An 18,161-nucleotide genomic window follows, 5' to 3' on the forward strand; every position below is an offset into this window, starting at 1 on the left:
TCAGGAATCGATCCTCATCATGCGTTGTTTTTTTTTTATGCCCAGTACCGTTTTTTCCGCTCTAGACATGCAGAACCTTTACATTTTTATACAATCTAACACTGCAGTGTGACTGCATCAAATATAAACCACTATAGCTCTGGAACTCACTATTGTGTTTTTTTGTAAAACGCTTGCATTTTGCCATAACTCACGAAAATATTAATACTTGATGTCAACACGTTGAAAGTCACAACAAAACTGGTCTCATTATTTGAGTAAGACCCTATTCTGGTAGACAAAAAATGAAGGGGGGGGTAATTAGTTCTTAGAACTAATTTATACCTTCACTAGCCCTTCCTAATAGGTGGAAAGATTTCAGTGCTCGCTACTATAATTCTTCTGTAGGTGTGATGAATAATTAATATTCAAATATTGAATTTAAGTTGGTACCTAGGTACTTTTTTATGGTTGAATTCTAAAACATAAAACAATTCATTTTTTAATTTATAATTATTTTTGCAAATGCCAAACTCGGCTCTTTACCATAAAAGATGCACTTCATGTAGCATTGTGATTTTCAAAAATGTATTGAATATCGGTTAATATTATTTTATCATTACTGAAAATCCATAAAAAATAAATAAATGGGTAGAAATTAGCAGGAATTTCAGGCAAGAATCTAATTGGGATCCATAATAATTTAATCTTGTTTGTAAACATTCAAAACAATATTTTTTAATACTAAAAAAAACATTTCCTTAAATTTTTCTTGAATATGCTTTCTCGTCGAATGCAACCCTGGTACATCGACCAATAAAACGTTTATGTTCCTAACTTATTTTTTACTAATTAGATGGAACATTTTAGGATCTACGAACATCCGCAGCGCAAAGCTCCTTATTATGAAAAAAACCGCACGTAAATCGGTTTAGCCATTTATGAGGATTATATATATATATATATATATATATATCCATATATGAAGGCATTGTTCTTTTAGGAAACACTGATTATTCATTTTTGTTCTTGTAGGTTTATTTTTTGTTTCTTATATTAAAATATGTAGGGACTGTGTATTTTTATTATTTGCGTTCTGTAATGTAAAACGTTTAAAATCATTTATAGGTACACATGCACAGGTTATACCTATGTGAGATTTTTTTTCTTATTTTTTTATTACGTTGTATATTATGTTTGAATGCTATATAATGTAAAAAAAAATACAGTAAATATTTTTTTTAATTGAAAAAAGCAAAGCAGGTAGGTACAGAAAGCATATTTAATCATTTTTTTCATGGAATTAAATCTAAAAGCAATCGACTGGATCATAAGTTGATTATATAAATGTTCCGAGATCGTTAAATGGCCTCTCCGCCAAGTTTATCAATATTTAATAAGTTGCATGTCTTTTTCTCTTCTGCATGTCATTGGTTTCATAATTCATTTTGTTTATTTCATTTTAGTATTTTATATATATCATGGTAATTTTTTTCCTTATCCGCACCGAGTGGTTCATAGGGCACTACATTGGAACTTCAATTGCAGCGTATCTAGATCATTGTTGTTACATAAAAGGCAAGATGATCAGTTTTACGCTACCGGTACCAAAAACCTCAAGCACGGTAAAACACTCACCACTACGCAACGAGTCGGACTTATTTCCACTCGATTGTCTTTTTCGGGATTTTTACCTGAAAGGAGCCATCGAGTCAACAATACTTGTCACGGATTGCAGTTTTATTTCACACAGGGAAATAAATTTTTCATCTGCCGGACACTGATAGTTATTATTTATAATATACGTCTGCAGTAATATGAATTTGTGCAGATGTTAAGCTATTGGTAGCTGGGCCGTGATTATAAACGCTATCTTCATCTGTACATATTGAGACGATATAAAGTAAAATCGATATTTTTGTACGAAAATGTGTTTATTTGTGTGAAAATTTAAAGTTTCTTTGTTGGTGACCTGTAATTGTATGTTCAGAACAAAATTATATACATATTCTATTTTTCATACAGAAATCTTAATTTTACTTCGTAGATAAAATTGAAAATAAATTTTTACTTTCCATTAGAATACAAACCCTGGTCGATGTGTAAGCGCCCAATCGCTCTTGAAAATTGTTTGATTTTTGACTCAATATTTGTACAATACTTATATGTTGTAGGTACCTACTAATATAATAATTTATGATTTTCTTTTTTTCTATTCATCATTTGTCATCAAGTATACGATAGTTAACATGTTTTTTTTTAAACTTGATAAAACCGTGAAATTTAAGGTTTTTTTCAATTCCATTGAGAAATTTAAAACTTTTATTTTTCTCGTTTCTTTCAGTTTTAGCTAGCGGGGGTCAATTTATTGTAAAAACAGGAGGCTCGGATTACTAAATGAAAGCTAATACTGAAAAAAATCATTGAAAAAATTAACCTTAGTCATGATTTGTGTAAAGCAACAACACTAGATGGGGGGGCCTCTGGTTTAGAAAAATAATAATATTGCGGTCAAGACAATAATAAAATTTTATGTTCGGTATACGAAATTTTTAAAGTGTGCTTACATTTATACGACGCAAAACATCAGTACAGTTAAAAAAATAAACAACCTGTTATTATAAATCAATTTATTATATTATTGCAGGTACTACTAACTTAATTATTATACAATTTATTATTTAGACCTGGAAGAAATAAAAAGTAGGTACTGATCGTATAACTCATATATATTTTTCTATGGCAGCACTAAACGACAACATATTTTCATTTTTTCTGTATGACAGATTGGATTATGTTTTTCGGCCTTTTAAACGTCAAACAGTTCCTCGTAAATTTGCCGAATTTTTAATAATGCAGATACAATATATTGTAATATAGTATGACATTATTCTAATAGTTTTGTTTTTAAATAATCAGTATTCATTCCATCGTATTTTTAATTCATACTGTGTTAAATAAAGCAACCAGATCTCACGATGTCTACCGACAGTTCGTATGTTATTGAAGAAACTAAAACGAAGGAAGAATTAGATGAAATAATAAACGATTTAACTGTAAGTATCCTTTAAAAAATATTGAGAGTCATTTAATCTTAGTAGATATTGTCTAATTTTCATATTTTTGTGATTAAATGAAAGTTGAAGTTTAAATGTTGAATTAGACCTCCCACACCATGCAAGTAAAATGGATTCCTTTTACGGGCTTGGTAGGTACTACATAATATAATTATTCATGTGCCACATGTTTTAAAATCATTCTCGGAAGCACCAAATATTACAGTAATTATCTCAAAAACAACTGTTTTAATTTGCCTAAACAGAACACATAAGAATAGTTTTCATTATTGTTTATTTAAGTTTCCAAAATATTGCAAAATATTTTCAAAAATTGATTACAAAAAAGAACAAAGGTATTGGAGGACAGGGAGAGTAAAAGACATGCCATATATGTTTAATAATTTTAAATGAAATATAATTGTATTTCTGTGGTAAATTCCTATTCTTTTAACCCATCACATTAACGTATTCTATTCTGAAAGATGGGGGTTAGTGCTATATAAGCTTCTGACGTCACCGCAACCTGTGTAGATCTATTGTGATGGGTCCTCATAAATTAGTTGTCGCCTTCCAAGTCCGGGTCTTTAAAGAGCCTGGCCATCGAGTGGAGGGTGAGTTTTTCCTTATTGCTAAATCTCCCCCTCCAAGACCAGCTCCAAGTACCGGGCTATTAGGGAGAGGACGAGCGTCTTAACATCCTCAGGTTCAACTAGTGGTCCCCTGAGGATGCAGCTTCTTTTGTGATATAAAGCATCACATTCACACAGAATGTGTATAATTTTTTCGCTCTTTTTCTCTTTCAAGGTGTTTATTATTAGCAGTTTATACTAAAAAGGAAGTTCAGTGCAACAAGAAATTAGATATAAAAAATGTTTTCTTACGCGTGGTGAAAATTAAAGCTTTTAATTGTACGGCGAAGTTTCTCTAAAATATACGAAAAAGTTAATAAAAATGAACTACTTTAATTGACGTCACAAGTTCTTCTATACCAACCAATGATAGTGTTGTGATAGATTTCCAATTTTCCCACCAATCAGGACAAATCACCGAAGATAACTAGTGGCGTCACCCCCCGGAGTAATTAAAAATATACAAAACATTTAAAATTGTAGCGATAAATAACGATGCATAAAAATTAAATAAAATAAAGTTTGTCTTAGTTATTTTCAAAAATGAAAAAAACCCACCGAACTTCCTCATTGTTGTTAGAAAGTCTTAGTTTAGTAAGTACTATAAACAACAACAAACCATCACGCCGTCTCCCCATAAGGGTAGGCAGAGGATAGAACGCCACATCGCTCTATCTTTGCATACAGATCTCGCTTCCTCTACATTCATACATTTTCTCATGCACGCGTGCCACGCGTGCCGATTATTCCGACTTTTGATATGTCCATCTTCAAGTATTTGTTGGATTTGGTCATGCCATGTCTTACTCGATCTTCCATTCGCATTGTAAATATTCTTAGCCGTTCTTTCGCTGTCCATTCGCTCTACATGTCCAAATCAGCGCAGAGCTCCTTTCTTGATTTTGTCAATAATGCTTGTCTCAGCCTTACATAATGTACGGATCTCAACATTTGTGCATCTATCGTATATAGTTTTACCACACATTCGCCTGAAAGATCGCATTCCGACAGCATTCAGCCAACTTTCATCCCTATTTTTTGCAAGTCCATACTTCGCTCCCATACATCAGGGTTGGGACCAGGACTCTGTTTTAAACTGCTAATTTTGCCTCTTGCGACAAACATTTATTTTACTTTACTCATAATGCTTATAATTATAATTATACCATACTACTTTTACTTACTTAATTATTATTTTACTTACTTAATTATTTAAAATAAACAAAATATGGTTATGTTTATTTATCCACTGACACAGTCCAATAAAATTGTTGGCCAGTTCATGGCAACATGTTGACAAAAAATACAATAAAATAGAAATACTTTTATTTGAACAAAAAAAAGTAAGAAAAACAATAAAATTAAAATAATAATAATGGTACTATAATAAATGTATAATATGTACAAATTAACAAGACAGATCTTTCAGTTGTTATATAAAAGAATAAAATAATAATGAGGAAGTTCAGTGTTTTTTATTTATTTTTTTTGTTTGTTAATAGACTATTAAACTAACTCATTTTTTTTTATATAACTTATTATCAGCACTATGATTTTTTTATGTTTTGTATTTCTGAAATAACTCCGTGTGTGACGTCAGAGGTTCTTCTCTGTCAGTTCTCCCGATTGGTTCGTTTACGGTAAGCAAACCGGATATCCTTTACAGCTCTCATGTCATTGGTTGTTTCATATGAACCGGTGAGGTTGTTCAAAGTAGTGTGTTTTTTTAATTTTTAAATAAATTTTGTTGTACATTTTCAAAAAACTTTGCGGTACAATTCAATGCTTTAATTTTTACCGCGTGCAAGAAAACATTTTTAGTATCCGATTTCCTGAAGGACTGAAGTTCCTCATTACTCCAAAATAATCAAGAACGTAAAATGTATTCACCAATCCTGATCATTTTGTTAAATTCTGTCATTAAACTTCCTGCATCAATAATTTTTTTCCATTTTTTATTTTATTTATTAATAGCATTGTACATACATTTATTAGGCACAGAGACACAGTTTATAGCGATACAATCAGGAATGAACCATGCCTGTGAATCTGTGTTGAGTCGGGGCACATGAAATAATTTACTTTCTCATGTCCTAATCATACTGTTCCTCATAAATCAGTCTGTATTTCTGAGTAATAACGCTCTATCGCTTATAGAGCATTTTAGGATTAACAAAGTTAGCTACAGTTTGCAGCAAAATAATGGGCAGTAGATACTCAGGTCGAGAATTGCAAACTCAGCGACGAAACCGTCCATTACACGTTTGTTAGGAAACCAAAAATTTACAACAGTAAGCGGGTTGCGCATAATTACTGTGAAGTTTGTCTTAAAATGCAAACCTGTCAAATCAGTAAAGTTATCGATTATATTAAAAATCATTAACTTGCCGACATAAAAATACAAGAAGACCTTCCTGGTAATGAGCATGTTAAACAATTATAAATGTTTATTTATTTTACAGAAATAAACAGTTGACAATGATATAATAACATAAAAAAGATATGGTTTGAAGACAGACCAGCAAAGTTTATAAATAAAAATTATACATATTAAATTGTGGCACAGCAAAAGGGCCACTGATGCATTTCTGGTCATGCGACTACAGTAGGAGATTTCAGCAGAATAAAACAATTACCGCTTTTGCACCGTATTTTTTTTATTTTCTGGTCCCAGTAGTGTTGAATATCTTAGATGAGCATATTAAGTTCTCCAAAACCAAAGTTATCTTTAGGACGAATATTCAAAATTGGATTTTGTAAAGGGGAAGAGACAATTGCAGGAGACTGCTGCGAGAGCTGAATATATTTATATAATGGTACATGCATAGTGCTGCATGTTGTTTCAGATTGTGATATGGAATTCTTTTTTATGTTATAATTTTTATTTTCGTATTTTTAAATATGTATGCTTCAACTTTCCACTAAGTTGTATCCCAATTCAACACAGGGCTTTGTCTCATGGAGTTTGAAATATGTTACTATTTTATTCAATATATTTACTCTTGTAATGAACAAAATAAATAAAAAGAGACATGAAGTGCATATTATAGTATGTCCAGTTGAAAAGAGACAGAGGACCGAGATAAATGTAGAAAAAGATGCTCAGGTGTTTGCTGCAAACCAATCACTGGAAAAATTAAACTTATTAAGTTGACAATGTTTTTTTTTTTTTAGCATAAAGTGGACAAGTTGTATCTATTTCGTGATCATTATTTTGAGAATCATCCACTTGAAAAAGCCGTTGATAAGGACTCGGATGTTCGTGAGAAGCTAGGAACCACTATCAGCTCTTTTGAAAAATGTGAAGGTATTTATAGTAACAATTTGTATCTTTTTTGGTAATCCCGTGTAAATTGGATTCGTTCCAATGTTTCGGCTACCATTCTATAGGGTAAACTAAGTGTTTTATAAAAAAGAATATGTGTTGGTAGCAGGCACATTTCGTATCATTTTTGTAGTGTGTAGTGCCGGGAACCAAGGATGTTATAGACTGTACATTGGACAAACAGGCACAGCAAAAAAATAAATGATTAACATAAATGAGTGTGTAATCTAGGGCACCCTGAAAAACCTGCAATAGCAGATCATTTTATAGACACAACACATCTTTTTGCCTTCGAACCAAAGATTTTTCATATTCAATAAAAGGGACAATTGAAATACACAAACGCCCAAATAACATTAACAAAGAAAACGCACCGAAATTAAATTTAACATGGTTCCCGGAACTACATACTACAAAAATACCTCCGCGGCGGCCTCCGTGGTGTAGTGGTCAAGACGCTTGACTCACGCACGGAAGGTTCCGGGTTCGATTCCCAGTGAGAACACAAAAGTTAAAATGTGATTTTTCTCAAGCCTGGTTGTTCTGTAATGTAATTCACCACTGTAATTGGGCCTCCTGGCCTGTTGTGGTGCAAAAAAAAAAATGAAAAAAAAATGACACGGAATGTACCTGCTGCCGACTGTGATATGGTACAAATTACTAGTACATAAACACATGTTTTTTTCTACAAAACACTCAGTTTATTTGAAGATGGCTCCTCCATTGGTAGCTGAAACGTCGGAACGAATCCAACTTACACGGGATAATAGCAACTGTGAAAACTGCATGTATTTATAATACTTTTTAAATTTAGATTATTTCAAACAATATTGTGACTAACCCAGTACTAAAGCTGTGCATTGATTCCGTACCCTTAATTAATAGAAAAAAATACCTAGTACGAACTTACAAAGGCAGTTAACTGTGCATTGTGTATAATGCTGTTGTAACTTAATGATCCTAATGTTGACTAACAGGTTTTCGATGAGGAGGGATTTTTTGTAGGCCAAAATATAAATAAATTGTTAAATAAAGAGAAACCAAATATCATCATCAGTTTATAGGTTAAAAAAAATATAAGAAATAGTACATCTTATAATGTTTTGTAAAGTATGTTTATTGCTTTTTTGACTAAGCATGGTTTTAATTTTTTTATTTTTATTTAAAGTTCATAAATGTAGTGAAAATGTTTTGACTAATATGGTGTTTATGTAAAGATTTCTTGATGTTTTTCCCCTTTAAATCCACTTGTAAATTTCATAAATTATTCTTTAAAAAAAAAATATTGTACAAATCTGCAAAATTAATATTTTAATAATTATTTATAATGTCAACGACTTAAGCAGTAACAACAACTACATGTATGAGAATACAAACATAAAATAACAAAAGTATTCATGCAGTCTATATTCAAAAAACATTAAAAGGATTTACATATGTGAATATCTTATTTCATTTCATTTCATTTCATTTTTTTGCACCACAACAGGCCAGGAGGCCCAATTACAGTGGTGAATTACATTACAGAACAACCAGGCTTGAGAAAAATCACATTTTAATTTTTGTGTTCTCACCGGGAATCGAACCCGGAACCTTCCGTGCGTGAGTCAAGCGTCTTGAGCACTACACCACGGAGGCCGCCAACATATCTTATAAACAATCGACCTTTACTAAAAACGCTTGCTACGGCGAACCTCTAATGTTCAGTAAAAAAGTTGAATTAAACCAAGATGTTTAATTGATTAAAATCATTATTTTATTACAGAAAGCCCTGTAAATGACCTGATCAAGGCAAATTTCCTATACTTGAAGGGAAAGGCCCTCAATATTCTTCCCAAGTATGACCAGAATGCAGTACAGTTGCTGAGTAAGGCGGTGAAATTAGATCCCAAGTTGGTTGAAGCTTGGAATGAGTTAGGAGAATGTTATTGGAAGGACAATAATCTCTCGGAAGCCAAGAATTGCTTCAGCGGAGCGTTACCTCATGTAAGCAATTTTAAGTTCCACATGCATAGGGTTGCCGTCCGTCTCGATATATCGGGACTATCATTGTTATTGAGTTCTCTGTCTCGACAAAACCTATAATGTCCCTATTTAAACTTGCACAAACAGCAATGCTGTTAACTAAGAAAAATTTTCTATGGCCATACTGACTACAAACAAGTAGATTTAGTGGCAAATTCTCAGCAATTTATTTCCTCTGTAAAGTAAAATTCAGTAAAGACAGATTCTGTGGAAGAAAAGGGGATTTATTTTTTTCAGTAAATTAGTGAATTTATGCATGTATTTATTTATTTTCAACCCCTTTTTTGTATATAAATGTATATTTGAAAATCATTGCTTTTTTTGTCTATATCCATTATCCAGTTTAGGTGCCATAAACGCGTTAATGTGCTCTCCATTTTCGTTCTCGGAGAGCCGGCCATACAAAAACAGTGCATATAGATGCGCGCCTTTGTTGGCACTTAACGCTTCGAGGTTAAGTATTTTGAACAATTTTAGATTTCATTCACTCGGAGACATCTGTTAGAATCTTAATGAAACATTAGGACAAGAGGAGTTATTAATCAACATAACATCAGTTCAAATGAAAGTCACGTTTAACATTTGACACTCAGTGATATTGCAAGGTCGACGCATAGTTTTGGGAGTCCCCTTTAGTATTCGACATTATTTTTTATCAAACTTTTGTTGTAATATCTGATGCTTTTATTTTGTTATTTTACCGCAGTTGTATGTGTCATGAAACTATTTTTTGTGGATGTAAGAATGTGAGTTTTATATTATTTTTCAATTTACTAGTGCATTTATTTTGATTTTCAATGCCCGAGTCTGTGTTTGTTTATTTTATAATATTTTTTACCATTGGTACCTAAATACGAAATATGTTAATGATTTTTTGTCAGTTTTTAAAAATTGTTTTCCCTGCTAAAATAATAATTATTATTTATATGCCTAAATATTGCTTAAATTTAACATAGTTAAAAAATCTTGTTTTCTTCTACTGACTCAAAATGATAGGTGAATATGAATTTATGATCAATATGTTTCTTTTTTGGGTGATACCGTGTGTTGGATTTAAACTGATGTTTCGGCTACCATTGCAGGAGCCATCTTCAGGGTAAACTGAGTGTTCCAACACACACATTATCACCCAAAAAGAAACATTTTGATAACAGTGACCGTGAAAACCTTCGCACCTATTATATATATGATGTATATAAAGTATGAGTATACAATGTATGAAATATAGAACAATGGAGAGTAAGAATGTATGTTGCAAGCAGACAACCCTGACATTTTTGAAAATTTCTATTTAATTTTTTTGAGGCAATGGTGTCTTAAATGACACACCGTGTATTTATTTAATTTCATTTCATTAAGTTTTTGTGACTTTTTTGACATTCATGTTTTTAGAATAAATATTTTGTGCTTTATCTTTTCCAAAAATTGCCTTAATTAACGTTCTTCAATACTATTGTTTATTTCAGAGGCGGAATAAAATATCTCTGAGAAATATGTCGATAGTATTAAGGCAAGAGGTATCCTTAACTTCTCAAGAGTGCCATAAGAATATTGAGAAGAGTGTGGAGTTGGCTAAGGAAGCCGTGCAGTTGGATCCCAAGGATGGAGTGTCTTGGTGCATACTTGGGAACGCATATCTCTGCTCCTTCTTTGTGATAGCTCAAGACCCCGCCATCCTCAAGCTCTGTATGAGCTCATATAAACAGGCGTTGACTGATCCGGTTGCTAGAGGCCAGTCTGACCTGCACTACAACAGGGCTGTTGTGAGTATCAAATTATTCAAATGAGTACTTTATGAAATGTGAAATACTTCCCTGGGTCCTTATATCTTCAGATGCACGTAATCAAATGATCACATTTAGGTTCCATAATGATAAAATGTCCAGACTCCTGCTGGCGAAACTTCTGTTAGGTCGCACATTTTCAAGCAATATGAGGATTTTTAGACCTGATAGGGAGACACTATTTGTTAAGTATGTAGTGTCTTTTTTAATTAAAAAAAATAAAATAGTTTAGGATCTTGAAGTAGGGCACACATAAACATATTCTTATGTGTTTGCCCGTATAATAATGTAAATACATTTCATTTATAAATTGTTTAAGACATATGTCTTCAGTTTGAATTTAGATAATTTTTTTCTTTGTAAATATTTTTTCCCATATCATAATATTTTTGTACTTTTTTAAATCTTGTTTCTGCAATCAATCCAGCCGAAATGCCTGCAAATACAATCATTCTACAACTAGATGTTTTAATCATGTAATTCCACAAAGTTAATGCCAATTCAATAAATAATGTAATATATTTGATTTTTTTCTGGTTGTATGTTAAACCCTTCATTTCATCTTGTTGCAAATTTGCTGTAAACCCAAAAACCTACTAGGAATCATATAAATGTTCTAAGAATACCTGTGTCATATTGCTACAATATTGCTTCATACTATTTCTATGCATGTAATTCCATATGATTAGTATATGATTTAATATTTATTTGATTTTTTTACAGACAATACTAAACTATACTGCATTTAAACAAAACATTTAAATTTATTTTTTGCTAAAAATTTATTCGTATATTTATTAAAAATCCGTTATGGCTATGTAAGAAATATTATAGTGTCTAGTCATGTTATGTCTCATATGGTTAGTGTAGTAATCATGTGCTTTTTTAGATTGATTTTAAATTTGTTTTTAATTTTAAATATTTCATAGGAAGAAACCTCTGCCCGTTCCAAGACTTAAACATAAGTTCTTTTGATTGTTAGTCAAACACTATCCATTGAGCTAAGCGGCGATTATTTCTGGATGTTTTTAGTATCTTTATTTTCATGTAAATATCTCGGCGTCTAATCTTGCCTACGCTCCTAAGATTAACTTACATCTGTTTATGTGTTAGCCGTAGGCGAGGTTAAGTGGCGAGATGTTTACCTTTGCATCTTATTTATATTTCATCCTCAAAGTTTTCATTTTGTGAAAGAACATTATATTATTTAATTTTCAGGCTCTAATGTACGAAGAAGAGTACCCTGTAGCCTTAGATTCCTTTATTAAAGCCATTGCATTAGACCCAACTTGGGAAGATCCTTCTACAGAAATGAACAAATTGATTACATATGTAGATGATTTAAATGACTTGGCTAAAAACAGAGGAAAGGTAAAAGGAAAACGATTAAAACAAATGATTCAGGTAAGAAATGTAAACAATGCATCAAAATAAATTTGCCAAGTGAATTTACTTTCAAACTTTGTTTATTGCTTAGTTCTCTTAAAGAACTGCCATTTTGCTTTGCTGCCATGATGTCTCAAAATGCATATCAACTAAAAGAAAAAACGTATTACTTGAGTTTGCCTAGTTTTTGTTTAAACATACGTGTTGTTTACTATAATAGTGGTGTAACTCCAAGGTTTGAAAAATATGATTTTATTGACTAAAACTCATTGACTAATATAATTCCTTCAGTATCATAGTGAACGAACTCTAAATTCTTAATAATTTCCACTATATGCTAATATTTGGTTTTGTGTGGTACTCAAAAACTAAAATAATACGTTATAATAGTGAAGTAAATCACAAGTCACAGTAATATAGAGTATATCCACAGTAAGTTAATTTTGTCTCATTTAAATATTTCGGTAATTTTTATTTTATTTATTTTTATTTTATTGACATAAACGGCAAATCTGCCTTTTACAAAAATTAAAAATACTAACATATTTGGCTTAATGTTTTTTTTTTTTCAAACATAAACTTCCTTTTACCCAAGATTTATAAAAAAATTATACAACATATTCAGTAGAAAGTTTAAACAATTTAAAAATAAATGAAAAAACAAATGAAATAATAACATATTTTAAAGTAATATAACAAGAAAATCGTAAGTGCTGTTTCATACAGCTGGGCAAAGTGGACAAAAAATTGTATATATTATGATATGTATAAATAAATTAATATATTTACCATTCTCCATAAATTATTATGAAAATAAAACTTTGTTTTTAGTGTTACACAATTTTTATTATTTTATAAGAACACTACTACAGTTTCGGGAGAGCACTCCTCCCATCGACGGGTGATATAAAACGTGCTCTGAGAAAAAACGGAGGAGTGCTCTCCCGAAACTGTAGTAGTGTTCTTGAAAAGAGTAAAAATTGTGTAACACTAATTACACCATCTTTGAAAAAGTTCAAAAGGTTTGTTCTAAGGTCTATAATTTTTCTTCTATCATTAAGTTTTAACAAATTTAATATTTTTAGTAAAAATGGATAAAATGGTAATAGATCATACCCAGTTTTAGAGTTCTAATGCCTTACAAAATGCAATAACGAATCGGAAGAAAACCACTTGTGGTTCTATAGCTTCAGCTGGCTCAGTATCGGATGAAAAAAAAAACAGCTTTTACAATTAAATTTAAATAAACTATTAATGATGAAACGCCCTTTTTGCGTATACATTGTGAACTTGACTAAAAAGAACAAATACTTGAAGATCGACATGCCAAAAGTCAGAATGATCGGCGTGCATGCGTGACAAGATGAATGAACGTAGAGAAAGCTAGGTCTATATGCAAAGACAGAGTAATATGACATTCTATCCAGCTACCTACCCTTACGGCGAAATGACGTGATGGTTCGTTTTAAAAAAGGTGTGTTTTTACGGCCAATAATTCAAGATGCTCATTTGAATTCGATTTTTGAATTAAAAATGCTCATTTTCACTTTTAAATCGCTCATTTAACTTCTTCAGAGTAGCATCATTAATGCCATACACTGATATTGACCTTACCCTTGTTCAAATTTGACAACGACTATCTCAACAGATCAGGTTATCGGACTTAATATTTCAAATGGAAATTGGGTCAGCAGATGCTGCTATAAAAATTCATTCACTATATTCACCGTGTATTTAAAGATTTAACAAATTCAAAAATTGACAATGTGTCTCATTATTTTCATGTTTCTTTTTACATTATATTCTAGCAACTTAATACCAAACAACTGGGTCCATACTCCGATGGAAAGTACACAAGTGGCTCTCAGAGTATAAAGCTAGAGTTGACACCGCTTAACGAACTGAAGGAGGAAATTAACTCTGAGATAGTTATACTCGGTGTAGTAGTTTGTTCTATTAGAAATGAGAGAACAGTTCCATTGTAAGTTTTTATTTTATTTAATCCTATCTTGCTGATGACATGATTAATAATAAAATTTTGAGGATGCAGTTTCAATAATCAATTTGGAATTAAATTAATAGAAAATTATACAACTGCATTATTTTTTATTAAACTGTAATAATTAATATTTTAACAGTTCAGTCAACCCTCCTATAACACATTATTTTTATAATGCAGTTTTCATATACCGCAAAGCGAAAATTGTGAACAACCTTCCTATAATGCGGTTTCCATATAACGTGTTTTTCATACAAGACATTATAGCAACGTAAATGACTTGAAACGTCTATCTATTGCATTCATCTGCACGTTTTTCAGTTGGGAACTACAAATGTCATTTATGTACCACCAAGGAATTCCCCTTAATATGAGCAAACTAGAAACATAGATTTTTGGCCCATTAAAATAAAAGGGTTAGGCCAATAATATATGACGGTGATGGTAAATGGAAAGTATCTAATATGTCTTAAATTCAGTTTTTTTGTCAGAATTTTTTTTTTTTAGTTTATAATTTTATTGCATGATCTACTATCGTATCATATTTATTAATAAACCTGCACTCAAAAATATAAAATAACAAATATTGATTGCCATTTGTTTTATGTTTGAATACACTTTTATTAATTAAACATATCCTTTAAAACTTGGACCCAAAGAATTAAATTTTTATATATGTATGTTATGCAAAACAAATCTGCCAGATTTATGCACAATTTAATTTTTATTTTATTTTTTAAAAATTATTTATTAATAAAAAATAAAAATACAATATTACAACTAAATAAAAAATTTTACATTTATCAAATACATATTAAATACATTAACGTTTCCCATTACGTAAAAGAAATAAACAATTCTTGCGTACATAATGGGGAGTGACGTCTTACAAGAGTTTATTTTGTTTTAAATGATAATATTTTTAGGTTATATAAATAAATTACAATAAAGATATAAAAACGATGTTTTCAATCAGTGTTACATAAAGAAGAATTATAGATGTAATTTTTCACTTCTTTCTTAAATATATTGTATTCCTGACTGTACTTTTTGTTATCTTTGTTCATTTCATTAAAGAAAAATATTCCTCTGTATGTATAATGATGTTGTGCAGTAGTTGGAATTAAGATATTACCACCTGTTCTAGGTCGCGGACTTACGTTTTGTGACCTAGAAATACCACTATTTATTTTATCTTTATGTATTTGAAGCAGACAATTCTTTTAATATAGCAATTTTATATCTAAAACCTTAATTTTTTTTAATAATTGAACAGTGGGAAAAGTAGACGGTTTTTTCAAAATAACTTTTGTAACTAATTTTTGTATTTTTTCATTACAACTAATTTGTATTAATTCTGAGTTTCTTGTAGCGCGGTTTCCATGTAACGCGGTATGAATTAATTGCGTTATAGGAGGGTTGACTGTATGCCCTCGCTTCTTAACTCTGTAATCTATCGTCCATTTATTTATAAATGAAACTCAAGGCCATCTTTTCCATAAGGGCACATGGGGCACAAGCCCAGGGCTCCCGGCCTGATGGAGGCTTTAAAATACTAAACCTCCCCTTTCTACCTATGCGTGCCCAATATATTTTATTGTCTTTTCCAGTACTTTTTGTATAGTGGATGCTCAAGGAACATGCATGGCTGTGACTGTTTATAACTTGGCCGATGGTAAAGGTGTTATTATAGGTGATACAATAGCCATACCTGAACCCTTTGTAACCAAACAGAATTTTACTCGCAAAGACAAGGTATGTCATCCTATTTTTTTATTTTCGACAGTAATACATATCACTACAATTTTCTTAGATTACCTGCCTACTTTACAATATTTTGAATTCATCCAAATATTTGTAAACTGGATTTCACTCACTCAGGAATCATTAAGATTAACAAACCACAACAGAATATGGATGTCTAGGCATTTACAGGGCTTATGACCTGTCATTAGCTGGTTCAAGTGGATATTTTTATCTTTGCACCACAACAGGCCAGGAGGCCCAATTACAGTGGTGAATTACATCACAGAATACCCAGGCTTGAGAAAAATCACATTTTATTTTTTTATGTTCTCACCGGGAATCGAACCCGGAACCTTCCGTCTGTGAGTTAAGCGTCTTGACCACTACACCACGGAGCCGCGATATTTTAGATACTGTCTAACATTCACCATTCAGCCTATATTTGAACACTTATATTTCTTCTATATTTCCATTTGTTGATTTAATTTATGAATTTGAAACAAGTAAACACAGTTTTTGCAACATTGCTTTGTTGTATCGGTTTAATAAGAATAGTATAGGATAGGAAGACTCACGGTCTCTGAAACGGTGTTTCAGGTATGTGGAGGGATTACTTTCGCTGTTGATGAAGTCAAAGAACTGAAACTTTGATTGTTGTGAAGAGATTCATCCGATTATTTCACATACTAGGCAACAAATGCCTAGACTTCCATATTTCCTTCAGTAGTGGTCGGCGCATTTGTCTACCATTCTTTAGGTTCTGGGTTCGATTCCTGGCAGGGTGGACATGAAATGTTAATTTGGTTGTTCAAACTGCAATACATCATTGTTTCTGGACTGACACCTTTGAATGATGATAATGCTGACGATGTAATGCTTTCTTTTAGTCTGTTCATAAACTCTGAGTTAATCAACCAATTGATATAATTGTTTTTTTTTCTTTCAGGAATATAAATTTGATTCTATCAGAGTGGACAATCCAGTGGTAATGGTAGTAAACGGAAAAAAAGTCGGCAAAGATCAAATGGCTGGAACCAAAATCACAAGTTCTTATAAAGTTTCTTAGTGTTAATATAATTACTGTTCCCATATTACAAAGAGACAAAATAATTTACCGATGTTTGTTTTCAAATTGAACTATGAGCACCAAAAGTAAAACTAAATGGCGAAAGTTATACATCATCCGAAGGAAAATTTTTTGCTCTTCAACTCATTGTGTTTTCTTTTACGTTACATATAATATTTTATTTGATTACAAGGCTTTTAAATGGTATGTCAATTAGACAAAAGTCACCATTTTCAACACCTATATGTTCGGGTTCAATCGAAGGAAAAAACATAAAAGAAGAATACATTATTGACTAATTTGTTGTATCGTATCAACATTATTGAGGAGTTTGAGTTTATTAAGAGGATATGTGGTGAAGAGCTATTTGATGAATAGATATTTTAATATAATTTTTGTCACTCCTCCCCGAATACTTCGGGAAGGAGTTCGGGCAAAAAAGACAACTGGACATCGGACTGATTATGCCTAGCTAAAATTGACAAAATCAAGGTCATGTTGTCCCGTTTTCCCCGCCTCAAAACAAATAATTTGTGTTGTTTTTTAAGAAAGAGTATCAGTAAGAAATTTTACGTATTGGCACGTTTGTTTTTTTCAAAAATCATATTAGAAAATAACGGGAATTTTTTAATTTCGCAGGTTTGGTAGTCCGATTGTCAAACTTTTGTGTTGGTATACATGCCCCTGAAGTATGCTAAAATTTTCAGCTGTATTCATCGTCTACTTTGGCTGTGGCAGCGGCTAAGGTTAGACATGTTCGGCATGGTCGGTGATTTTCGTCTTGGCAATCCAGAATGCCTCCACTGGGACGATTACGCCTTAGTTTCGACATCATATCTGTAAACCCATGTTTTGTTACCTGTTACAACACGTTTCAGGAATTCTGCATCGTCGTTAACTTCATTTGGTGACACCTGAGCAACTTCTATTCGCCGCTGTTTTTGTTTGAAATTTGAAAATTTTGGAACAAATTTTGCTGCCACGCGTTTCATACCCAAAACATTCGAAAAAATTTCATGGCATGAGTTAACCGATATGCCAACGTCATCAGCAACTTCTCTGATTGTGATTTGGTGATCGTTCATAACCCTTTCATTTACTTTTTCCACGTTTTCATCAGTTGTTGATGTGCTGGGGCGTCCGGGCTGTTCGTCATCTTCAAC

General features: G+C 31.7%; 1 protein-coding gene across 1 annotated transcript; it reads left to right on the plus strand.

Moving 5' to 3' along the window:
• The first annotated feature begins 2,736 nt into the window (after positions 1–2,736).
• LOC148280841 (tetratricopeptide repeat protein 5-like) lies at positions 2,737–17,276 on the plus strand. The gene is made up of 8 exons (XM_088227697.1): positions 2,737–3,035; positions 6,842–6,974; positions 8,758–8,978; positions 10,484–10,780; positions 12,020–12,205; positions 13,996–14,168; positions 15,797–15,941; positions 16,879–17,276. Exons 1-8 carry the CDS (start codon positions 2,958–2,960, stop codon positions 16,996–16,998), a joined length of 1,353 nt encoding a protein of 450 aa, XP_088083823.1. The 5' UTR covers positions 2,737–2,957; the 3' UTR covers positions 16,999–17,276.
• The last annotated feature ends 885 nt before the right edge of the window (positions 17,277–18,161 follow it).

Source organism: Micrasema longulum, unplaced genomic scaffold (genome assembly GCF_059751315.1).
Source record: "Micrasema longulum isolate JH-2025_06_02 unplaced genomic scaffold, ASM5975131v1 h1tg000528l, whole genome shotgun sequence".
NCBI classification, from domain to species: Eukaryota; Metazoa; Arthropoda; class Insecta; order Trichoptera; family Brachycentridae; genus Micrasema; species Micrasema longulum.